We start from the raw sequence: 27,971 nt of genomic DNA on the forward strand, positions 1-27,971 counted from the left end.
AACAATTAAATATGTGTATTAAAAAATATCTTAAAGTATATTATAAGTATGCAAAATGTTTCATAGTGGGTTACTAGTTAGAAAGATACGTGGAGAAGGTACATACATGACACACACTAAAAACACAAAAAAAATTGGTTGAAGTTTTTTTAAAAACTTATTTGAAATTTTTACTTCCAGTTTTGGAGACCAATTTCTTTCCGAAATGTTTTAATAATCAAAAAGGAAAAAGAATAATCTTTACAAACAGCAAAGCGTGATATTTAAAGAAATCCTATTAGAAAATCTACTCCAAAAAACTCGGAATTTCAATTAGCATTATGTTTTGAAGGCTTGAAAAATAAACATCAAAAAAAAATGTTACGTATTTGCGTTTATACCCACTAGAGGTATGATTAACCCGAATATAAACATATTCTACGACCTCACTTTTTTTCGCTGTCCACTTCACGTGAAATGGCCCTTCATTAAACATTTATAAAAATATACCTAGGGCTTTTTTAAGGAAGAATTGGTATCAATATCAATGAACAGATATTTATGTACATGTGTTTTATAACGTTTTAATTCCAAGTCAAAGTGAAAAGTCATTTATTCATAATATAGGTAATACAGTGTACACTTATGAACTTAAAAAAAGAAATATACATTAAATGCTTCTAATTTTACATTTACTGCCAGTTCTCAAATCAAGGGCGTACATCGGAAGAGAAGAACTGGCAATAAACTCTCGGCCACTCTTTTTAATCGCCAAGTTTTTTGTTTTACACAACGTTTGTAATTAAATTAAGATTGTTTTATATATAATAGACCTTGTTTTTAAGGACGTAATCAACAGCGCACTTTTACCCGCAGCAGAAAATGATGAATATGACTTTTTTATTACCCGAAAATTACTTCAGCCTTATCGACTAACACGATTGCTAAGGGCCTGTATAGGTAGTAAATTACACCTAATCCGATAACGACCTTGTTAACTAAGTATAATTTCGTTGAGTTCGAAAACTTGAGGTACACTTCACATAACTTTATGTAATTTGATTACGAAAGTAAATACTGCGTTATTAGTTAACGTTCGAGTGAAGATATTCTTGATGATTAAAGACGAGGCTTTAATTAAGAAAATCCCACAAATGATTAAGATTATTTTTCATTTGTTTTTTTTTTTTAAACGATTAATGTTCTAGACAACCCAATAAATCAATAAATAATATAACGCTGCTTAGATTGTATACTCTGTTCTTTGCCTCTATTTATCAACGTGTTTTGTAATCTGTATCTATAAATAGATCAATAATATGTATAATATGTCGCAGCCAACTAGCTTAAATAGCCGTTCCATTAACAGCCTAGCCTTTTAACTAAACGGCGCCGTTTAACTAGCGGCCTGAAAGATTCAGCCGTAGCGTTTGTTACAACATTTATTAACTGCCTGGCTAATGATTAGGCCATTCGTACGATAAAAATATTTAGATTCGTAACATATAAAAAAAATTAAACATATGACATATTATATAATAGTTGGCTGCGAAATATACAATAACAGTTCAATTCTCACCAGTATTCTTGAGTATAGCTAATTCCAACAAACAATGATATTGGTATGTTCTTTCTTTAATAAATTCTTTATTTGCTATGGTACATAATACGATGGATGAGCTTAATGAACAGCACAATCAGATATATCAAACTGGCATATAAATACAAAATTAAATGTTCATTAACATTATTTATCAGGTCTTTATATGTTGTATGTCGAAGTTTATAATCTAAGAACGATAGAAACACTGTTTAAAAAATATAATCACCATTATATTCCATTAAAAAAACACACAAAAATACTATATTTTTAACGCAAAATGGCCCCTGCTCACTATGTTACTGTCTGTTCCGTGATAATTTGTAATAGGCAAATAGATGATCAACCTTCTGTACCGTCTACTCCGTCAACTTCTTGGTTCTAAGGCAGGTCGGTTTCCTCACGATGTTTTCCTTTACCGTACGTGCGTAAATGCGCACATTGACACAGTTTTTGCCGCGCACCACCGCTATGTGGAACCAGCTGCCTACTGAAGTATTTCCGAACCAATTCGACTTATGGACCTTCAAGAAAAGAGCGTACCAATGCTTTGATGACTCATTGGTCTAGTGGTTAGTACCACTGACTGCGAATCCATGGGTCCCGGGTTCGATCTCCGGCTGAGACGAACATCGACGTGATGAGCATTTGGTGTTGTGCTTAGGTCTTGGGTGTTTAAATATGTATTTATATGTCTATCAATCTATAATATGTATGTATATCCGTTGCCTAGTACCCATAACACAAGCTTCACCAGCTTATCATAGGACTAGGTCAATTGGTGTGAATTGACTTTTAATAAAAAAAAATCAAAAAAATTCTTAAAAGGCTGGCAACGTTCTCGCGAGCCCTCTGGCATTGAGTGTCCATGGGCGGCGGTATCACTTAACATCAGGTGAGCCTCCTGCCCGTTTGCCCCCTGTTCTATAAAAAAATTACATAAAGTCTATTGGTCCGGGGATCGACGATCCCAGGAATGAGAGTTGCACGTTGAAACCACTAGACCAACACTACTCTTTACAATTTCACTTATTTAAATAATGCATGACATTAAAAGATGGATATAAATTGCCACATTCGATTGTATTATTCCACACAACAGATCAACTTCGAATCGATTTGCATACGAAAATCGAGTATATTTATCGAAAAGTCCGATTGAATACATATTTTACTGAATAATTTATATATTTCACCCACTGATATGAAGCGCTTATGAATTTTAAAATTTGGCCAAGCGTAAACCTTTGGTCTGTAGGATCTTTGGGTTTGCGAATTTTCATTCTAAAAGTTATTCCATGATTAAAATAAACTTCTAAATACACATATTAAATTCATCTAATTTTGTTTTTGTACATCAAGCAACATTAGGGCTTTATTGAAAGATATTGGAATTTGTTAGTCATATTGAGGCAATCATATCATCCGTCAGTTCACCTTCGTCAACCGTATAATTAGTTTTGCAGACGATGAGAAAATTTTATACAATTAATACTTTGATCTAAAGAGGTCTTATATAATTGCTACGTTGCTAAAGATTCGACCATTATTTCGCTTAATTAAAATGTACAAAAATAAATCATTTTACCGAATAATTCGTTTCTGTTATTACAAACCTTGAAGAGAGCAAGCTTTGTCAATTTACTGTAGTTTTCTATTTACCCGTTCTTAATTGTTACTACTTGTAGTGCAATTAAGTAATATTTTTTTTCTGTCCATACCGTATATAATAATACGTGACTCGTAGTAATAATACTGCTACGCACGGATCACCAAAATATTTGTTACATTCAGTCGAATGACAAACTATATTTATACCGATCAATCCAGCTTATTGTCATTTATATTTAATTATGTGCTTATTGTGGGTATTCAATTTGCACTTTAGTTTTAATAAATAAATTCATACTTCGAGAACTATAAATATTTCGTTATTATACAATAGTGCTCTCAAAGAAGTTTTTTAAAAACTTACCACTTACCAACTTTCAAATTTGGAATTCATCTTTGAGACGGTTAGGCAAGCGTCTATTGAGATACAAGATTACGGATTTTTATAATCAACTGTATTATTATTAAAATAATATTACATAGATTATTTTCAAATATCTTTGATTTATAATGTAATAGATGTCTATCTGAATATCTGTGGAAAACTTTATGGCACATACAAGAATACTAATAAATTACGTGGTGCAACCCTATAAGTTAAAATAAATAAGGGAATTGTGTGAAGTGTGAAAATTATAAAAAAAATACCAAAGCTAAAAAAAATATTCATAATGACAACCAAGAACAAAACAAATTTGGTAATAAAATTAAACATGATTATTTAAAAGTACAACAACAACAACGAGCTATGTTGCGTAATTGAATAAAAACGTGTCAAATGAAGGAGACCAACGACACTTTATCTGTAAGGACACAACAAAAGATTTATTACAATAAACAAAACACAACAGTTGACAGCGGTTTAGCTGAGAAGTATTTAAATTGCAACTAAAACATTTTCATCGTTACTATTAATAAAGTAATCGTTGTTGCTTCAAATAATAAACTGACATTATTAATAAGTTGGGCTATTAACTTTTGTCTAAGAGCATATATACGTTTATTGGCAGGTACAAGACAGGGTGTGCGATTCTGAATAAATATAATATGCATATTTATTCTATGTATGTTTACGTTATTCACTACAATACACCGTTTGGGTGAGTAATAAATTGATGTAAAGAAGATTATGTATATATTAATATTATTAAATATATTACAAAACAATTTAGTACGTAGGACAAAGTAAAATTATTCCACTTTTAAAAAGCTTACCATCTCTTTATTTGTAGTTGCTTTATCGAGGACTTTTTCCAGCCACTCCCACTGTCGACGGGCAGGTAGCGTATTTTCTTCTCGTAGTGTAAATAGGTTTGTATTTAGAGCTACAATTCGAAGTTTGCTCTGTGTTTGCTCTATTGTGTAGTATCCACCTGTAAAGATGACCTTATTTAAATAGAAATCCTTTAAGTAAGTAATGTATTGTAATGAATGTAAAGTTTATACCTAATACACTTTACATAAATTACATTACTCAACGTTTTAGAGTGCCACATGTTGACAGATATTATTATGAGTGGAGTACTAGATAACTAATCTGCAAATATTCCGAGTATATACAAATATATATATAATATCTTTATTTTTTAAGAAAAGATAGCTTAACTTCGAAGCAATACACTGCATCGAAATACCATATTACCAGACAAAAAGGCCTTAATGTCCAGTTTTATAGAAGTGTGTTACTTAAATTACCGATTTAACTTTTTTACTTTAAAAAAAAACATGTAAAACCATGGGCTAAGCTCAGATGTTTAAATAATCAAATCTTGATATTTTTGACGTGATAACGTCTTTAAAATCGTTTTAGTCGGGTGACATGTTCAGAAACTTGTGTCACACCAAAACCTCACGAGCGCGATCGCAGGTATAACGAGAGAGAGACGGACCGATCTCCCGTCTCATCTCGAGCGCTGCCAGTCATTCCGTGAATGTATGAAGAAAAATGTATATCATAGTCGAATAAGTAAACTTGTCATTTTACACCCGAAATTTATCATCAAAAGTGTGAATAAAACGATAGATGTAATTTAAAATTTGAAAAAATTGTTATCTTCATTAATTCCTTACTTCCCAAAAACTTATATCACCAATAAGACGTTATCACGTAAACATCTCGATCGTAAACCTACTTTACAAACAACCAATATTTTTTTATGACAAAAAGGGTTGAGACAAAATTCATATATATCGCTATCGAGTCCCTGTGTTTTGGGTAACTAGAAAATAATTATTCCGTGGAACATAAAAGTAAGTTTTAGCGTTAAAACTATGTCTTATAATACATTAAGTATGAGTGAATGTGTGAGTGTGTGAATGGGTGTGTATGCGAATGTATTTGAGAGTGTAGCTGAGAGTTGTTATGACCGTGCACTGTGTAGTGTCAGTTCTTGGAACCTCAAAGTCATGCCAAAATACCTAAATAAAGATATCTAAATACAGTACAAAATTTTAAAAATTCTAAACATCGGTACATTTTTCAAACAATCCCCTAGGGGATTGTTGGCACTAGTGCCATACACACTTTAGTCACAAATTGGCACTCTATCTATAACGTTTACGGGATATTAAAGCAGAATCCTCTATTAAATCAACCTCCATTGGCGAGTAAAAGGGCATTCTTCAATATAAAAGTCGTCTGAATAAAAAAGCTATAAAGCCGTACCATTTTTCAGGGTTTGCAAAGCTTCCATGGGCAACCAATGGCTCCATAAATTCGTTAACCTCTCTGAAGGGGCAGGATCCGTATGCCCCAATACGGGGAAAACGAAATGCGAGCTAAATGTCATTCGTAGCAACTCCGTCATGTTTCTTATCGCCTGGTACCTGTCATCCTCATTCGTATGGTATCCGGCGGCTATGATATCTCTGAAATTAATTAATTAAGTTAATAAATTTTAAATTTATTTATTAAATTTTAAATTTATAATGATTAATTTCTTAAACATCTTACGTTTCACTTTATTTAGTTAAATTATATATGGCAATGGTTAATTATATAGTGAATTATTCAATTTATGCGACTTCTTCGATACAAAAAGTCACCTAAACATCAACTTCGCGTCTCATTACGATTGGTGCACCTTTGAGTCTAGCAATTTAATACATTTTCGAAATATTATGTTTATGGAAAATATTTCATTTATACACGTGTGAACTTTAATTGCACTAAGCACCTCAAGTGCATTTTAGTTGACTGTAGTGTGGCGAGCACCTCTACAGTTCACGATATATTTTAGCTATTTCAGCTACTTTATTTTCACAACAGCTTAGTTTTACTACGATTTAATAATAAATATATTGCCTTGCTACCAACTCATCACCGAAGAAAACAATCTAAGTAACCAGCTCTAAAGGAAAACGCTACAAAGGGCGACCTTTCGCACGCTGGGAAGAAGATATTAAAAAAATAGCTGGCCCCAAATGGCAGCACATAGCGCAAAATAGAGAAAACTGGCAAAAGCTGGAAGAGGCCTTCACTTGAAGAGGGGTTCCTATACAATAATTAGAATATCAAAAACTGTAAATAATAATACTTAGCATGATAGAAATATAGTCATAATATTTATTCATTTACTAATAGATTTTGTTAAGTTTTGCAAAGGTTTAGAAAACCACATAAAGAAATGTACCTTATTAATTAACTATATTGGGAAATAAAAGGCTTTTTATTTTATTTTATTTATTATATTGCCTTGCTAAGTGTTACATAGTTTATATACATGATATACATATCAGTTCAGAACAGGTATGCATTTTTATTGTGTAAACGTCTTTGTTTGGGTTTGTTGACTAATAATAGCCAGCACACACAACGGACCAAATGCGTTCACACTTCATACGACACTTACCCAGTCCATAGCACGAATTCAACATTTTCCGAATGCCTGGTACGCATATACCGCAGTGCTGATTGTATGAGATCTAATGAGCTATCGCATGAGTAGTCACCAAATCGTCCGAGCGCCCGATGGTGGCCTGAACTGCCTCGTTCATCAGTTCGACGGCAATCTAAATGAATAAAAAATACATTTTGTATGGGTGATTTCATAATATTGTTTTATTTATGAACACTTCGTTGCATGTACAGAAATATAATACAATTGACATAATTAAATAAAAAGGACCTGGTGGCCTTATCGCTTTCGAGCGATTTCTTCTAGGCCTCCACTGTGAGTTTTTTTTAAATTAGATAAGGTAAGAAGTGCAAAAATATATAAAACATAGTTATTTAGAAAAACTAATGAAAGAAAACAAAAAAAATTAAAACATATGTAAACAGTGAACAGGACAATAATAAAAAAGGACTCATGAAAAAGAAAAAGTTCACATATTGTATTTTGAAACAATTAAATTCAAAATCGAAATCGAATAACGAACGGTTAGAAGCGCCACCTTTATACTGGTTAAATAATGAATGTTGATATAGTGAAAAGTTAATCAAATCGTACATTTTTAGTATATTATATAAGTATTTGTATAAAATATATAAGGAATCGAATGAATAAACGACACATATCTGAAGTAAAGAAAGATCAATGTGTTAATTTTATTTGCATATATTTTGTAATTACATAGTGTTTAAATCATTGTAATTGCAAAAAAGACACAAACACTAAGACAGACGTAATAATAAATATTTTATTTTTTAATTGTAGTATCCCGTTTTATTTAAGTGTTTTTAATTGTTAAGATTAAATCATATATCAAATCATTGTAATAGACCCACGTCCAAACTTAATTATAATATATGTTTTGACTAATTCTGAAGTGATTTTAAAAATTATTTCACCATTAGAATACTTTACTAATAGTATTTAAAAAAAAGCTTCTGTATAAAGTCAGGCGACTTTTAAATTATATGTTCGCAAATACATTCTTTGAGATTTTTAATAAATTTGCACTTGACATCGTAAGTGCGGTCTCTATAGTCCTGGTATCGATTCTCTAATGAAAATGAATGTACCATACACAAAGCCTTCTTTTAATAAAATTTATCGAGACGCAGAAATTTAAGGGTTAAGATCAAACGCGCCACTGGTATTTGTTTTTACATAGAATTTAAAACACGCGAATGTAACTTCGATTTCGTTCATTTCATATTAAAGTAATGGATACTTACGTTTTCTTGTATCACCTTGTGATGAATACAATGGATCATAATGAAAGTCCGTTATATGCCAGAAATAACCTGTAACAAATAAACGTCATTTTAATATACAAAAACTATTTATTGTACATTTTAATACTTTTTGGTAACGCATTAGATTTGAAGTTATATTAAAAAATATTTTTTAAATAATTATAACGTCTACGTAATTACACAAAAAAATTAATGCTCATACATCAAGTTTTAATTACAGCAATATACTAAAGCACGCATCAATGAAAAGGGTGTAATTTCCATTTTTGAAAATCATTCACGGAAATAGGCATTTAAATACTCTGAAAAGCGTATTCAAACATTTCCGGGGTGATACAAAAAGTGGCAGCGTGTGCTTAACGATTCCCAAAAGATATTTCGAACATTCACGCTCATTAGTCCGCGGCTACGTCATTAATCAATCGTTTTTTAACTCACTGTGAGAGAAACGTTGAAAATATAATGACTACCTTTGCTAGCATTGTAAATACAAGCCTATAATGATATTTTTTTACAATTGTTATTCCATATGCTATTATTAATATTAGGGATGTTATTATAATGTATTTTTTTTTCAATCTAATAGGCAAGTAGCGTGCCCTGTGCGTGACACATGCCGTCGACTTTTTGAGTCTAAGACATGTCGGTTTCCTCACGATGTTTTCCTTCACCGTTCGAGCGAATGCAATTTTGCAATTTTTAACTCAACAATCGTCGCTTTAAATATCTGATAAAATACAACTATATTAAAGGTTGAAGTCGACCTTCGGATTGATATATAAATATGATATAAATGAAATATGTAGTCTAGTAAATAATGAGTTATTAGATATTATTCGTAGCACGTAGCTTTAAAATCAAGAATGATCAAAGGCCACGATGCCACGTAGCAACGCCGCAGTGTCACAAATAAGTACGTAGCAGTTATTCGTAGCGTTATTCGTAGACTAACGAACGGTTAGAAGCGCCACCTTTATACTGGTTAAATAATGAATGTTGACAGAATGAAAAGTTAATCAAATCGTACATTTTTAGTATTTCATATAAGTATTTGTATAAAATATATAAGGAATCGAATGATATCGACATATCTAAAGTAGAGAAAGATCAATGTGTTAATTTAATTTGCACATATTTTGTGTTTAAATAGAGTTTAAATCATTGTGATTGCAAAAAAGACACAAAAACTAAGATACATGTAATAATAAATCATTTATTTTTTAATTGTAGTATCCTGTTTTATTTAAGTGTTTTTAATTACGTTAACAGTTAAATCATATATCAAATCATTATAATACACCTACGTATTACAAAAAATATTTTAATTTATGCTTTGATTAATTATTTCTAGCTTCAGTCATAAAGCAATAAACTGATTTTTATAAATACATAATTTAAGGTTGATTCACTTGGAACATAGTAAAATATTTAATTTAAAAAATTCCATTTCTACTATTTTGAATTATACTAATATATATTTCGCATTAGTTAATTTTGAATAGGAAATCATAATTTTTGGTAGCAATAGCGATATATACATTTAAACCTATATACTTGGCCGTGTGTAATAAATTAAGATGCGTTTCTCAACCGTGTCAAACATTTGAATCGTGGCTTGCATTTTCTTTTGCGTAAAAAAATGAAGAAAACATCGCAAGGAGCCTGCAACTGACGCATGCTTACGTTCCAAACATTTACGATCTAATCATGAAATTATAAAAAAAGACACAGGATTCCATGCCATTTAAGACAATATTAACTTCATAAATCTTCCAAAACCATATTACTTTAAACTTAAATAGACTTGTATTAAATTAATTATTACAGAAGATACGAGTGAAATAAAACAGTAATTGTGATTTATGAACAGTAAGCTGGGAACGGAGAACAGGAAAATTTTCACGGAACATAATAAAATGAATAATATTCACATTACTCAAACACACGATAACCGTGTTACGCTTTTTTGTTACTCAACAGTTTTTGACTTTTAAATAAACATGTTTATGAATTTTCGTCTAGGTATTTATAAAACATTAACTTTTTGCAACTTTTCATTCACATTAATTTATGAACTTTTAATTCTATTCTATATATTATATATTATTGGTTTCAGTAATACGTTATAAATAAAGGTGACAAGGGATAATTAATGTATCGATCAGTGACCTACTGAGGGACAGGGCCCGTAGGGACCTATCAAAACTCAAAAATCATTTAATCATATAGGTAACACATTGTATACTTATGACTCGTCAGTAAAGAAATACATATTAATGTCTCTAATTTTACATTGAGTGCCAGTTCTCAAATCAAGGGCGTAGAACAGAAAAGAAGGACTGGCAATAAACTCTCCTCCACTCTTTTTAATCGCCATGTTTTTTTTAGACAACTTTGTAAGGAGCTGCTATAGTAGATCTTTGTTGTATATTTTATTGTCTGTCTCTTAATGACATCAATCAAACAATCAAGCCCCATTTTAAACTAACCAGAACTAACTAAAAACAAATAAAAATTTAACAATGTCTCCAATAGCAATTCTTCATCATCATCAATGGTTATATGGCCCCTTGTGGGCCTTAGGCCTCAAGTACACTTCGCAATCGGAATCTATCCAGTACTTCCCGCGTTGAATTTCGAACTCCTATTGCTTCGAGGTCCTTGACAACTTCATCCCACCAACGCAGCCTTGGTCTACCGGGTTTTCTTTTGCCACCGGGTTGTGAGGTAAGGATTTGAAGGATTTGAACCCTTGGAGTTCTGTCGTTCGCCATTGGGTGCATATGTCCCAGCCACTTGAGCCTGTTGCACTTTATGAGTTGGACGATGTTGGCGTTGACTAGGATGTTATAAAGTTCTTCATACGCCAAACACCTTCGTCGCAAAGAGGACCAACGTTTCTTCAAAGAATCAATAGCAAGTCTAAGTCTCTAATAGTGAAATAACTTTTTTCTATAAACATCTTGGTATTTTACTTTACTTATTTAAAAACAGTTATGTATTAATGTGTTACAACAAGTTGGGATATCACGCCACGTACAGTCTTGTTATATTCATAAATTATAGTAGTAATCAGCCTCTCTCTGCTTCACCTCTGACCTTATAACACCCAGGTCATAAACCAGTACAGTTTTATCATATTAAACATAAAAAAAACATATTTAAACAAGTTATTATGCACAAAATCTAATTTTACGTGCTCAATATTGCACATTCCCATTTATTACTAAAAGTTATATATTTCCAAATTCAACACTAAATTTGAGGAAGTATATTAAGTTTTATCTGTATCTGAACCACTGTACTGGTTATGAATTTGTAGTTGCAAAGCGAATCCAATTATTTCTCGCAGTAACCACAAGATTGCGGGTTGTGGGGTGACGTTATGAATGTTCTATTCGACTGGAATTACGGTGACCCTACACTTATTTATCTCTTATTGTTATTACGATCATGAACATACAATTGCAACAAATACTTAGCTTATGTGTTCAGCCTTTACGTAAAGTTTTATGGTTAACTTGGTCAGGAGATTTTCCATTCATTTATTCGTTTTTTTTTTTATTTTATTAGAATATATGGATGGATCGTAAAAATTTTTCACAGATGGAAAAAAGATTAATTAAATAAACAAGATGTTATAAAAACAAAAAAATACCCTGTATTCGAAAACCACATTATCAGGATTACATTAAAAAATAAATAAATCAGTGGCGCTACAACCTCATTAGGTCTAGGCCTCAGATTTCTAAATCTGTTTCATGATCATTTTTCAATCTATAATAAGCAAGAAGGTGATCAACCTTCAGTGCCTAACACACGCCGATGTTTTCCTTCCGATGTCATCCTCACTATGTTTTCCTTCACCGTTCGAGCGAATGTTAAATGCGAAAATAAAGTCCATTGGTGCACAGCCAGCGATGTAATCTACGAGATGATCTCAGGGATGAGAGTGGCCCGCTGTAGCCACTAGGCTAACACTGATCAGGATTACATTAAGTCTATGTCATTATGTTTAACATAAGTACACGACCTCCGACGGAGTGAAGGCCCCCAAATTTTTCCACTTCTCTCATCCTCGCCACCAGTTTCCAGTCCTTTCCCGCTACACTTTTTATTCCATCTTCCCAGGTGGGTGTCCTCTCTTTTTATCTTGTTACTAGGCCATTCCAAGTAAGGGTTATTTTGAGCCATTTCTCGTCATAAACGCGGGCAATGTGACCGCAGCGACTACAACCCTAATAATTCACAATTCTTAGCAAATTTTATGAATTTCAACACATCTCACTAGACATAGTAGACAATAACACATTAATACATGGTTTTAGCATTGTCATCTGTCATTATATGTGAATTTCACTCTGACGCTGTATGGAATATAAATACTTGCTCGTACACGAAGATCACATCTTGAGCAGCCCTGCGATTCTGTAACAATAAACTACAAGCTCCCACCTTTTCAGAATGCCAAATCATAAAAAGACTGCTTCACGACTGATTTGAGAGCGACCGCCGATGCGAAAACCGCTGTGTGAGTTCGAAAAGTGAGTTACAGAATCGCAGGGCTGACTTTGACCCACATATTGATGTCTGTCGCGCACACAAGGGCTAACTATTTATCTAAATAAATATAGTTAATGTAACAGACACAGAAATTTGTCTACTCCATGACCCATTCAAGGTATACAGGACTCGGACACTCGCGAGCTATCTGTGAGTGTCCATGGACGACGGAATCACTCAACAATAGGTGGGCTGCCCGTTCTATAAAAATACATTTATTTAATAAATATTTTACAAGAAATTACAATCAGATTGCGACTTGAACAAAGTACAATCTAATAAATTCGAATGTAATATGGCTGGCCGTCTTAAATAAAGGTAAGTGGTCGGAATCTCTGATATAAATCACTGAATATTAATGTTTCGCACCTTCACAAAAGAACTGAACGGAAGATTGATGCATGATATTGTTTTAAAAGATTCAAGATAAGTAAAGGAAACGTACATACCTCTTCTTATGCCCTACTAATATTATAAACTGTATATTGTATGAATTGTCTAAAATATCAAGTAAGTAGGAAAAAATCTACCATTTGCGAGCTGTTTCCAAAGCGAAAAATCTGCATGTTTATGCTGAAGAAAAAAAAATCGTTAAATATAGTTTCTCGGAGCATATTACAGTAGCTACCTTATGATTAGGGTGCAGTTACGATATTTCTTATGTTGACAATATTAATATAGTGTGACTGTAGCATCTCAATAATGTCAGGCTTTTATATTTTTCAAATGCGACTCAAAAATTATGTATGAGATAATTTTAATGTCATAATGTTAGTTCGTTTCTACGCCGTGCTAATATGACCTACTCGAAATACTACGCAGACGAAGTCGCGGGCACCAGCTAGTTGTATATAATATATTAAAGTTCTGTTAGTTGCTGTTAAATCAATGAAAATGAATTATATACTTTATGGAATTTCGGCATTTTTCATATGAATGTTGCATTTCCTTTGGAATAACTTGATGATTAAGTTAGATTGTGCCTGGCCTAGCAAGCCTTAAGGATATAACTTCCTCATAATCAGAGCCCAGTTAAACGTATTAAAAATTGAAAAAATCAACTCTTCGATCTCATTTCCTCATAAGACGTTATGTTTTACTATTTAAAAAACTTTTAAAATATTATTGATGTATTAAATTGCAAGTGCGATATTAACAATTAAATTTCGTTAGATATAATTTAAAATTCATATCCATAACTACAATGATGCTATAAATTCTGCATTACGGTGGCAGTACTAAGCAACGGGGTTATGGTAAAACGACTGTTCATCGCCTATTTGCGAAAGTAATTTGTTTCAAATCAAATCAGTCATTCCCGACACGACACGTTTGTACCACAGGTGTATTGGTCGCACGCTTGTGATTGGCCATTGCATGTATCATGCATTAGTTTGAGGTCAATATTGGAACTGGTTATAGGATGCAAAGTAGGATTACAAACAAAGTTTACAGGTTTATGTTTAGTCACTACAGCTAACAGCACTAAATTTGTAATAAATAAAAAAAAGCAACTCAAGGATTAAAACAAAAAAATTTTTTCTTTTAATTTCCTATACCTATTAAAATTGTTACTTAGCATGTCGGTCCACAAATTTATCGGAAACTTAAAGTCATATCGATATTATGATCCTTTTTGATTTCTGAGGGAACTGTTTAAGTTTCATCAAAATCGATACAGTGGATATGGGCATCCACACATTTCTGGAGATATTTTTAAGGTTAATCACTTATGTATATCAACGTTATCATAATTACATATCTGTAATTACTTTACCGACCGGCTTACCGGCTTATTTATGCACCAACCGAGCAAAAACCAGAGAGCGAGATAGAAGATCTATATGCAGACATAGAAACGCTTATTAACCACACAAATAAACATGATATAAACATCGTTATGGGAGATATGAATGCCAAAGTTGGCTCAAAGTTAGTTCCTGAGGTAACTGGTGCCTATGGCTTAGGGAACCGAAATGGTAGGGGCGACACCTTGATACAATTCTGTCAAGAAAAAGACCTGATAATTGCCAATACATTTTTTCAGTTGCCACCACGCCGTCTGTCCCAGTAGAGGTCGTTAAACTCTTGGAAGAGGAGAACATAAACTTGCTCAAACGATTATTCAATCACATTTATGACACAGGTGACCTCCCATCCGAGTGGCTAAGATCTACGTTTATTACCCTCCCGAAAAAGAAAAACGCTAGAAAATGCGAGGAATATCGTACAATTAGTCTTATGAGCCACGTGCTAAAGTTATTTTTGACCGTCATACATAACAGGATAAGAAGCAAGTGTGACGAACAATTGGGAGATAACCAGTTTGGCTTTCGCTCTGGTGTAGGCACACGTGAGGCTCTTTTTGCTCTGAATGTCCTTGTACAGAAGTGTCAAGATATGCAGAATGACGTCTTCCTATGCTTTATAGACTATGAAAAAGCTTTTGACAAGGTAAAGCATGACGTTCTCATAAATCGTTTAATTGACACCGGTCTCGATGAAAAGGATCTAAGAGTAATCAGAAACCTGTACAAAGACCAAAAAGCAACCGTGAAAGTGCATCACGAGGAAACGGATGAGATTGGCATTTACCGTGGTGTTCGTCAAGGTTGTATATTGTCTCCGTTGCTATTCAATGTACATTCCGAAGCAACTATATCAGAGGCCATTGAGGGGTTAGAGGTTGGTGTGAAAGTTAACGGAAAGATAATCAACAACATTCGCTATGCAGACGACACTGTTTTAATAGCCTCGTCAATGGATGATTTACAAATGCTTGTTAATAAAGTTCATGAAACTAGCGAAAGAGACGGTCTGACTATTAATGCAGTAAAGACGAAGGTGATGGTCATTTCCCGAAACGATACTTTAGTTCCTAATTTATCCGTAGCTGGTAGAACGTTGGAACGGGTGCGGCAATACAAGTATTTGGGAACTTGGGTTACAAACGAGTGGAATCCTGATCAGGAAATTAGGTCTCGAATCGAAATTGCCCGAGGATCTTTCAACAAAATGAAGAAAGTTTTGTGCTGCCGTCACATGACCATTAAACTCCGAGTCCGACTTCTCCTTTGTTACATATGGCCAATTGTTCTGTACGGCTGTGAAGCTTGGACAATTAAAGAAGATACCCGCCGGCGCTTAGAAGCATTTGAGATGTGGTGCTATCGTCGCATGCTTCGAATAAGCTGGATCCAGAAGGTCTCTAACGAGAAGGTTCTGAAACGAGTTGGAATGTCGAAAAAACTTTTGCAGAACATTAAACAACGGAAAGTTGCGTACCTGGGCCACGTGTTGCGCCATGACCGCTACCACCTCCTTCAATTAATTATAATGGGTAAAATCCAGGGTAAACGGCGTGTTGGTAGAAGGAAGAAATCATGGCTCCGCAACGTTAGAGAATGGACAGGTATTGCAACTGCAGAAGAGTTGCTGCATCTGGCACAGGACAAGACACGTTTCAAGATACTGACGGCCAACCTCCAGTAATGGAGAGGCACTAAAAGAAGAAGAATTACTTTACAGTTGACAGGTGTTTGAAGTTATTTTTTTTATTCCTTTGTTGAAAGCAACTTTATTATTAAAATATTATCATCTATATATATAAAAATGAAACCCGTTTTCCGTTGTCACGACATAACATGAAAACGGCTTGACCGATTTGTCTGATTTTTTTTTATAATATTCCTTGAAGTACGAGGATGGTTTAATGGAAAAATTAAAAAAAACTGAGTGCAAAAGTCTAAAAACAACTTTTCTATTTGCCCATACAAAATATTCGTATAATAATAATACTTAAGTCAATTTGAACTTTAATACCATATCATAGAGTTCAAGTGTTAGTGGGGTTCCGGGAAGGTAAATTTTTATTTTTGACATAATGTATTTGTTGTCTTATCAACTTTCTTTTTTTATCTTACTAGCTAGACCGGTGTCCCGAATAGCAGAATAAGTATTTAAAAAAAATAAAGAATAGATTGTTAGGCGGTAGGATGTTCGCCAGACCAGCTAGTATAACATAAATACATTAGATTAAAGCTAACTAAAAAAATATACAATCTTAGTCTATAAAATAATACTTACTTTCGTTATTATATTAAATAATCACTTTCAATTCAAATAAATAAAGAGCAAATCAGTAAAGTTGTGCGCAAAATATTAGATTCGAGTAGTAAACTTCAATTTGAATATGCCCCAGTCAAAGGGCTCTGCGCATAACTTTTATAATTTCGAATATTCAGAATAGTTTTGCCTTTAATTTTGACATAAAATCCATCACAAGTACATTTCCTGCACTAACAATACAGCCAAGATAATATACATATCATCAATCAAGTTCAACAAAGGGAGACGGTCTGTGATTAGCGTGCCTAAATTATCCAGTGACGTATGTGCCAAGCACAGTAGGGGAAATAATCCAACCCGCATGTATTATCAAGATCTGTAAGAATAGCCTCGGGGATTATATGAAATTCTGATGGCGCGCGTTGAAGGACGAATTGCTCGTTTCAATTCTAATTGCGCTGTCTTATGTGAACATAATTTCCCGCAAGTCTAAGACGATCTGTAGATAAATTGTAGGATAAGTGAAATGTGCCAATCTCAATAGAGATTTCAAATAGAAGTTATCCTATATTTTGTTTAGGTAAATCAGGCTAATGATAAATCTCTTTATATCTTTCTTATCTTTTTGTTTTACCCAAATACTTTAGTTACAGCGGTGCAATTAGATTGATTTATTTTATATGACTTGCCTTTACTTTTAAAAATACGAATTGATAATCTTTTTCGGCAAATTTTGATAAAGAAACCGCCATTCCTTAGACCCAAAAAGTCGTCGGTGTTTGTCCGGCACAGAAGGTTGATACAGAAATCTGAGGCCTAATACTAAAAGGCTGTAGCGCCATAGGCACATACATATATATTTACATTTATTAAACATAGGGTATATTTATACCCTATGTTTTAATGGTTATTTGCCTTCTGTACGTAATCAATCTTTAGTGCCTGACACACGTCAATTCTTGTACCTTACAATATTTTACGCCATTGTAGGAGCAAGTTTTATTTAAGAACATGGAATTACAAATCTATTTAGCTGGATTTAAATTCACAATATCCAGGTTAAACGCTTAATAACGCTAAAAGACTATGCTAACAATGTTTCAGTATAAATTTTGCTAACTATTATTTGATAGAGAAATTATTACCATACCTATAAACATACAACAATATTTATCATTCAAATAAAATTAATTCCAAATTTATTTGATCATATGTAAGTACGTATTAATATTTTTAAGAAGGATGTAAATTTACATTTACTACGAGTTCCCAAATCAACAGCCTAGAGCGGTCGATTAGAACTAGCAAGAAACTTTCCACCACTCTTTTTAATCGCCAAGTTTTGGTGTATGGTTATTTTAAGGAACTGCAATCATCATGCCATGCTTCACTTGATATATTGAAACAAAATCTCTGTAAGCGTAGCGCAATGTAAGCAGCAGTAAAATCTTTAAAAACTACTTAACATATTCTTTCCGTTGTGTATATTTAAGCAAATTGTAGAATTTTATTCTGAATTTTGAATAGTCTATTTAATCGCCAACCATAAGTTGGATAAGCCCGGAAATTCAAACAAACTCGACAAATAAACATTAACTTTAAACAACTTCTATTAAAGTTTATCCAGTTTTAAAACACTATAACTACTAATTTTGTAAATTCTAATATACCCCAAATTTGGGTTTACCGGTCTTGTTTGAAACTCGTAAGGCTGGGCCTAACATTAAGAGAGATATGGAGGTAGCGGAAGCGGTAGCGGAGGCGAATAAAACCTAATGGCGTTATGTTCTTCAAAGGTAATATATAGTTGGAAAGTAATTATATTAATTATTTATTGAATAATAAAATATATTTTAATTGAGTGGTTTCTTCAGTGTTAATATTGCTTTTATAATTTAGCTACGTAATCACTTTATATATGACTAATAAAATAACATTTGTGAGGTTAAATATATATGTATACCATTTTAGATTATAAATGTATAACGATTTCATTTTTGAAACATCGTGACATAATAATATAATTACAAAACAATAAAGCGATACGCAGTGCAATTGAGGATCATTGTGAAATTGCCATTGATAAGTAAATCATGTTTAAAGATTTGCTATGTAATTTCAATTAAAAAACATATTAAAAATTACTAGAGTTAAACACAAATTTGTACATATATTATCAAATAAAATGCCAGTAATTAACCTCTCATTACTCCTAAAATTAAAATTATGGGAATAATTGCTCTATTAATAATAAATGGTTAGTGCCCATGTCACTATCCGCCAATCGCTGTTATAAGATCGCAGCTTTATATTCTCATAGTACAGAATAATTTATCATTCCGTGCGATCCGTGTAGAACACGGGATTGCTATTAATGTGAAATACTCGGGAGACTCAAAATTATTTTGTCTCTGAAATTAATTGTGTTTATGCAGTTATACTAAAATTTTCATCTTGATGTAATCTGTTAATAATCAATTTATTAAATAATAAAACTATATTAAATTACATGTCAAATGGTTACATTGTGATGAAAGCTCACAACTGTAAAAGTTGACGTTACCCTAAAATGCTTTTTAGGCAATTTTGCAATTCAAAGATTTAAAAGAGGAAATTTGTGTGGATAGTAACAATCATTGTTTCGTATTGCAATGCGTCATCATGTTAGATATTGGATATATTCATGAAGCCCATGTATGTACAAAAAATATAAACGATTTTAAAACCAATAGTGACGGTGTCACGAGCAACCAGGCTCTAGAAGATAAACTTATATTATGGCAATTGTATACATTTTTACAAAAAACTCCCAAGCGAAATTAGAGAATTATCACTGAATAAATTCAAAACTCTCGTTAAAGGTTAATTAATCAATGAAGCTTTTTTAATTACGTCGATTATTTAAATAATTGATCCTCGAGATTGATTTGCTCTAGTTCAATTAATTATGGCTGCTCTACCTTACAAACAACTTGGCGACTAAAAGGAGTGGCGGAGAGTTTCTTGCCAGTTCTTTTTGCCCGTTCTACGCCCTTGACTTGCGAAATGGTAGTAAATGTAAATTTAGACTCAACCGAACCTATTTTCTATTGACGTTCATTGGTTACATATATGAATAAAGTTATTTTGAGTTTGGGTTTTATTCAAATACCATATATACAATATTTTTTTCAAAAACAAATAAAAGAATAATGAAGTGATTTCATTAACTTTTTGAGACATCACATTTTGTATAATATAAAAACACCTAACGTCTGAAACTAGAACATTAAAAACAGGTTTTCTTGAAACTTGCTCTAGAATATTGTGAATGCTTCCCATTGAAACACCCGGTCAAGATCGTGACGCCATTACTGCTTTCATTAAATATGACGCGTTTGCTATGACGTCACTAAAATGTTTTACAAAGAAAAACATTTCTAATAGCTGCATTCTTTGCCAAGTAATTGAAGTAATTTAGAATACATTGTAAGCTTAGATTAGAGGAAATATAAATACTACATACAAACACTACAAAATAAATTAATAAAAGCACTATTTCGATACAACTTTATAACACAGACTAATAAAATCTACCAAGAAACCAAAATTATGACGATTTAACAACCATAAGTTTAAAGCACATGTACATAATTTTTTTTTAAATTAAATAATTCTCTCCATAGCAGCTTTTCATATTAAAAAATCAAACGCACCACTACACGCAATACTCGTCGAGCGAGTTTGCTTATCTTGCCGAAGCCGTGTACAAATTATTTGAAGAGTCTATTAAGTATGAGGGTGTGCAATTTTTTAATCAATTACCGTCTAAAATTCGTAATATTAACGCGTTTAACCAATTTAAAAGGGCATGAAAGATACATATCAGAATGAGACTAGTAGACTAAAATTAGGACGGCTGTCTGATGGCGACGTGTATCTCGTTTGTATATGTTAAGCTTCTCATGTAAAAAATACATTTATTTGTAATAAGAAATAAAGTTCTTTAAACATTATATACATAAAATAAAGAGAACATAGGATCATTTAAATAAATGCTTATTGCTCTGGAGCAACTGGTAAAGTATCTATTATTTACACCCACACATTTGAACTTGTAATAACTTTAAATTGTATTAGAAAAAATAATTTTTTGGTTTCATCCTTATTTGTATATAGGTGAAAATCATTTTTATAACATTAACATATTTAAACTAGTTTCATCTTAACAAAGTCAAACCCCCTGCACATCTCACTTACACTAAATATATACAAAGCAAGTAATGTAAAATTCATTAGAGTAAGTAAATAGAAAGTAGGTTAAGAGAACTCGGTCCTAAACCAATAGTCGGCTCTCTAATCAGGTTTTCACTCACGGAGGTTCTGTAGGTCTTTATTTTTAAAGATTAACCTTAGACAATTACTGGATCCCTAAGTATATTCTGCCTTAATGCGTAAGATTCATTAGATAAAAGCGTAAATTTCCCAGTCAAGCGATTTAAGATTCAAGTTATGATGTAGTACTATAAACCTTATTTGGTGTACGAACACTAAGTGTGTCTATCAAGTGACTCTAGTGGTAATAAACAAAATTCATCAGATATATTGTATAAGATTTTTTATTAATATTATTCGAAACCATAAAAATATTTGTGTAATAAAGTATTCTTAATTCTCTCGAAATTTCGAATAAGATAAATATCACTCACTAAAAAGCACTTAAAACACTAATGTCTTCAACTGACCTTAAACTTTTTGTTTTTGTTCAATTCTAGTTCTCTCTTACGGCTCAATGTCCCACAATTGTCACGGAAGATAAATATTGAAACTACACTCGGCGTCAAAAAAATCGCACCTTTCCTAAAATTCGTGTAAAGCGATTATAACTCCGAAGATCCTTCCTGTACCCTTTAATTGTTAGTATCATTTGAAAGCTAATGAAATCCCTTATTTGAAAACGGTAGGAAATTGGTCACAACCCCCATAAAAAAAGAAAATTTTGGGAAAATGTGAAACAATGTGTATTCTGATCAAAATTACAAATTAAAGGAACAATACAAAAATTAAAAATAAACAATGACAATCCTTAAAAATTAATCTTAAAACCTAGTGTTGCCTCCTCTAGCCCTCCGACCAGCTTCCAAGCGCTCAGTCATGGACCTGATGAGCGTCACGACGTGTTCCTGGGGAATGTTGTCCCACTCCTTGATGACGGCATCTCGAAGCTCATCGAGAGTGGCAGGAGCTGGATTACGGGCCCGAACTTGCCGTTTCAGCTCGTCCCAGAGGTGCTCGATAGGATTGAGGTCGGGGCTTCTTTCTGGCAAGTCCATAACCTTGATGCCAACTCGACGTAGGTAGTCCTTGACAATCAAGGCTGTGTGGCACCGGGCGTTGTCGTGCATGAACTCGAAGTTGGCGCGGACAAAACCTGCACATGGGACCACATCCTCCTCCAAAACCTCGGTGATATACCGGTGGGCAGTCAGAGACCCCTGGCCGCGACCATCTCCAGCTCTGGAGACGCACACGAGGTCTGTCTTGCCGTGGATAGAAATGCCGCCCTAGAACATGCAGGATCCTCCTCCATACCCGACGGTTTCCACGGTGCAGGCTGGTGTGAAACGTTATTGGTGTATAGGCACATTCGTGTTTCGTCGGAGTTCAGGACATTCCTCCACTGGTCGAATGTCCACGGCACGTGCGTTTCGTAAAATCGCTTCCTTTTCGTCCGGTAGATGGCAGTCAATTGAGGGCCTGTAGCAGCTCTCCGGGGCAGCAAATTCTTCTCTCACAGCCTTCTTCTGATAGTGGAGACGCTGTGAGCTGTCCTTCGAGTAGCTCAAAGCCGCTGCTGCAGCTCCACAGCGTTGGAGAAGCGGTTCCGCAAAGACGTCGACACAATGAAGCGATCACGCTGCACTACCGTCAGAGTAGTGCAGCGACGTCTCCCGGATCCATGTCTCCTGATGTAACCTCTAGTCTCTTGGAACCGTTGGTATACCCGTTGCACTGGAAATTGGCTGATTTTCAGTTGCCGAGCAACTTCAACCTGCCGTAGTCCGATTTGCAGTAGGACCACCACTTGAGCTGCTGCTTTGCCATGGTATCCATTTTCACTGGGTTTTTTATTGTCGAAGCTCTTCAGGAGTGACCTCTGTGACATCTGGATAGCGAATAACCCATAATTGACATTTACCCCCTCGTTTTATACGCATCCAGGGTGTTATAATTAGTGAGCCTCCAAACGCGTACATCGCCACTTTTTAATCAAAGTGCTGGCGATTTGTGGTTTTTGATTTTCCGTAAACAAACGATTATTTTTTTGAAAGCTTATTAATTGAGCTTCTAAATGATACTAATAATGATAGGGTACAGGAAGTATCTTAGAAGTTATAATCGCTTGACACGAATTTTAAGAAAGGTGCGATTTTTTTGACGCCGAGTGTAGTAGGTCTTGGAGCGTTTCAGATCATAGAGTATGACAGTCTCTCAGGACTATCTAAGGTAGACTTATGGTGCGCGGCCGAGCCCGTTTGAATGAAGTTTTGGTATTGCATGAAAATGAGGGTAGAGATAAAAACTTTAATACCTAAATAACCTTGTAATGAGCGAACGAGGAAGAGTCTCTGAGAGAAACTTATATTACCAATAGACAGTAAAGTTATTCGTAAGTGTATGAAAATATCGTGGTATTTGGAAAAGCAAAGTAAATAGGAGAAGACGGTCGGATGAAAACGTTTCTTATGACCGGACGTTTTCATCGAACGTCGAGGCTGAATACGAAATTCCATCCATATCACCTCGACGTCCGACGTTCCACAACTGAGCGTTTTAAAGCAGTTTTTTCCGCGCACCACCTCTTTGTTGAACCAGCTGCCCACTGAAATATTTCCAAACCAATTCGACTTAGGGTCCACCAAGAAAAGAGCATAATTTTTTAAGGCCAGCAACGCAGTCGCGAGCGCTCTGGCATTGAGTGTCCATGGGCAGCGCTACCACATCAGGTAAGCCTGGCCGTTTGCTTCCTGTTCTCCAAAAAAAATCGCTGCTTTAGCGATGGGAAAATATTAATTGAGATCCAGAGAAAAGTTGTTGAGCGTGATTAGTGCGAAACTGGGGCGGGTTGCCTGTTTCATTAAACTACTAAAATAACCTTTGAATCTCAACGAATCAAACGACTCTGAGTACAGCTATAAGATATAAAACTTTTTCTAAAGATAGGTATAGAATTCTCGTGTCACAATGTTCCCATACTCCTCCGAAACGGCTCAACCGATTTTTATGAAGTTTTTTATGCATATTCAGTAATTCTGAGAATCGGCTACTATCTTTCTTTTAAACCCCTAAGCGATAAGGGGTGTCCATCCCAAAAATATTTTTTTTTTATTTTTTAGATAAAATTTTTTGTTTTTATTTTTTTATGATACAACATACAAAAATTTATACAACCCTTAATTCTCATCTACCCTCTACGATAAACCCCTATTTTTTATTTGTAAGTTAAGAACTTATAAATTGAAATCTGAGGTTTATGTAGAGAAAAATCACAGAAAAACCTAAATAGTTTTCAATCCGGAAAACCGAACAGTCTCTGGGGCAGCATAGCAAAATGTTCCATGTTGGTATGTACTAAAAAGGTAGGCTAGGCATAAGGAGAAACGGAGTTCGCGGGGCAGCTAGTGTAATAAAATTATTTACCTATTTTAGCTTGAGTGCAGGTCAGCAAAAGAACACATGTGAAGGTCAGGACTAGGCTTGTTGACTGCATTTTGAAGGCGATTACGTCATTGCCAATATAATCTGAAAAAAAAAAGGAAATTCCATAAGATACTATCTAAAATAATGCTTAAGTTATTTGAGTATTACTACACGTCTATATAAAGGGTTTTTCAACAAGAACTTTGTTTTCTAAAACAAAATAAAACAAAGAATTTAGAGGAAAATGAATAAAATTTTTATTGTATTACAAAGAGAAAAGTTTGGCAATTATGAATGAAAAATGATATCTGGCAAATGTCCACCACGACCACGCTGACAGATGTTGATTCTTTCATCAAAATTTTTAATCACTTTTTGGCAAAATGGAGGGTCTATTTCGTTAATGACATCACGGATTTTGAGTTTTAAGGCTGCAATCGATTCGATTGGCTCCGTATAGACTCTGTCTTTAACATAGCCCCACAAAAAATAATCCAGTGGTGTTAAATCACACGATCTGGCTGGCCACTTAACAGCTGAATTTCGCAAAATTATGCGCTCGGGAAATTTGGTTTGCAATAAATTGATCGTTTCATTGGCTGTGTGACATGTGGCACCGTCCTGTTGAAACCACATTTCAGTGATATCCATGTCATCAATAATAGGCCAAAATTTAGTGGTTAACATCTCGCGATACCGTGATCCATTGACTGTTACCGCATTTCCAGCCTCATCTTCGAAAAAAAACGGCCCAATCACGCCTCCAGACCACATAGTGCACCACACAGTAACACGTTGAGTATGCAAAGCCTTCTCAATAATTGCTTTAGGATTTTCAGAAGCCCAAATGCGACAATTTTGCTTGTTGACGTACCCTGACAAATGAAAATGGGCTTCGTCTGAAAAAATGATTTTCCAGAAAAACCAGCAGGTTGTTTCTGAATGAACTGAGCGAATCTGCGGCGATTTGAATGGTCGATCAGCTTTAATTCCTGCATCAGTTGAATCTTGTAAGGCTTCAAAGCCAAATCCTTTCGCAAAATTCGCCATGTTGTGCTTTTGGATAACCCCAATTGTTGAGAACGTCGTGAAATTGACAAATTTTGATCTACTTCAACACTGTGGCTCACGGCGGCGATGTTTTCTGTTGAACGACCCGGTCGAACACGTGTTGGTGTTGGCACATTTTGTACCGAGCCTGTCGACTCAAATTTCGCGACCAAATTCTTAACAGCGGTCTCAGAAGGACGATTATGCTGGCCGAAAATATCACGAATTTTACGAAATGTAACTTTAACAGAACCACCATTTTTATAGTGGATTTGAATTATTTTAATGCGATTTTCGAGCGAAATTGAATTCATTGTAATAATTGCCAAAGCACCTGCTACGAATACCGCCAAAAACTAAATGTCAAAACTATCACGTTCTCGGTGTTGCCACAATTGAAAAACAAACTTCTTGTTGAAATACCCTTTATAATGGTATTTATAGATGAGACCGATAAAAGTGATAATATTGTCATGTCTTAATTCCAAACAACGCCCCAATAAACACGTAAATTACTTGCACATTGTAAAAATAAGGTGTAGGAAAATATACAAATATAATTCATTGTTTATTTCCTATACACTTATAAGTTATATTTCGTATACATACAGTAGAAAATACTATTTAAAAAATCTGGTTGTTATTAAAACATATTTGTAAATTTCTATTTTTCACATAATTTTTTTTACAATTTTCTATTAGTGTAAATCCTCAATTTATTAATTTAATATTGCATTGTGTAATATACTATATGAATATATATATAAAGCCAAACCTTTACCTAGACAAACAGAGCTAAAGTTAAGTGACTTCCGAACCGTAACCCCGCTACGAAACGTCAGGCTTTTGTTTCAGACTTTAGCCATTTAATCTTTTTCGCCAAACAAAGCCTTTCATGGGCTTGGCAGCGATTCCAACCGCAAAATGGCTGTTTTGTACTTTTATTGACGTTTTGAAATAGAGGCGTTACATATTTATCATTTAGTTTCGCTTGTACGTACATTGTTAATGGCGATTACCAATTTAAACAAATGTTATTTTGTTTGTGAATTTTTGTACAATCAGTACCAAATGATTTGACAATTTAATTTTGAACTACGTAAATATCGAATAGACAAATAAATAGGCAAATTTAATAAGCGAATGGATATATTAAAAAAGGTAGCAACAGCGAGATGCCGAGAGATAAGTTCGTAGCGAAAATTGAAATCTTTTCACTTTCTTTAAAATCTTTAAAATAATCTAATCACTCAAAAAATATTGAAAAATGACTATAAACGAAGACTAATAGACTAATTAGATAAGATTTTTCAACGTACTGTGCTTCATAACGCGATCGTAACGCGCGGGAGTTCTACGGGAAACGGCATGATAAAATAATTTAATTGCGTTTAATTTTCATTTTACATTTGCATGCTAGTTTGATATGTTTTTTAATTTCATCCAACATAAAATGTATTACTGTCTTATCTGAAATTATCAGTATCTGCACTCGCATGGAATACGCGTATTTTTGCAATTTTATGAATAAAAACAACAATCGTTTTATTTCAATACACACGATGAATTCAGACATGACATTATAGTAGCTTTTAAGTTTATCACATTTATAAAGAGCGATAGCAGATGGGGCAATTAATTGTATAATTTGATGATTGTACTCACAAAATGAGCATAATATGAGATTTAGTAAAAGTCATTCAAAGAGAATCACGGCAAAGAAACAACTTTGTTGTAGGTTTCCCAAACCTACAACAAAATTTTCCTCAGTTAACTCATGACGTATATTTTTTTAATTAGAACAAAAGTTCATGTGACGGTAGAAAGTAAATTAATAACAATTTTCTGTTCGTAACCGTATACGTCAGCTTACATTACAATGATAATATATAGACGTTTCTACAATTCAAAATAATTATGTAATTGTTGTATTAAGTTCAATAGATTTATATTAATGATTACAATACTTTTAAAGTAAAACCTAATCTGGTTTTCATAGCTGTTAAGTGTCTTGATGCTTGAACACCAATCTATAGTCAGAGATTATGTATTAGACTAATATGAATATGAATGTTATCATAAAACTGATTGGTACTTATTCATTATAATAATAAGCGACCGGAAGAATAGTTTCATAAAAATCCGATTAAAATTGTGAATTGGGCCGTCTTTGTATTTCGTAAGTATGCCACAAACGTGTACAATATCCGCGTTGGAGTTTTCTACAAAGCAATTTAATTTTATCCAAAAATTTCAAACAGTTCCTCGTGGTTTCGG

The 27,971-nt window shown here is 33.7% G+C and overlaps 1 protein-coding gene across 1 annotated transcript in view; it reads right to left on the reverse strand.

The window, feature by feature from the left end:
- Positions 1 to 27,971, reverse strand: part of LOC125053302 (acid sphingomyelinase-like phosphodiesterase 3a) — a 57,293-nt gene that overhangs the window by 8,349 nt on the left and 20,973 nt on the right. Inside the window, exons 2-6 of the mRNA XM_047654615.1 lie at positions 24,645 to 24,746; positions 8,313 to 8,381; positions 7,042 to 7,201; positions 5,856 to 6,058; positions 4,406 to 4,563 (exon numbers count right to left, since the gene is read on the reverse strand). Of these exons, the coding sequence (XP_047510571.1) occupies positions 4,406 to 4,563; positions 5,856 to 6,058; positions 7,042 to 7,201; positions 8,313 to 8,381; positions 24,645 to 24,714 (660 nt within the window). The 5' untranslated portion in view covers positions 24,715 to 24,746. The remainder of the gene's footprint in view (positions 1 to 4,405; positions 4,564 to 5,855; positions 6,059 to 7,041; positions 7,202 to 8,312; positions 8,382 to 24,644; positions 24,747 to 27,971) is intronic.

The sequence above is a fragment of the Pieris napi genome, chromosome 10, assembly GCF_905475465.1.
Source record: "Pieris napi chromosome 10, ilPieNapi1.2, whole genome shotgun sequence".
Taxonomy (NCBI): Eukaryota; Metazoa; Arthropoda; class Insecta; order Lepidoptera; family Pieridae; genus Pieris; species Pieris napi.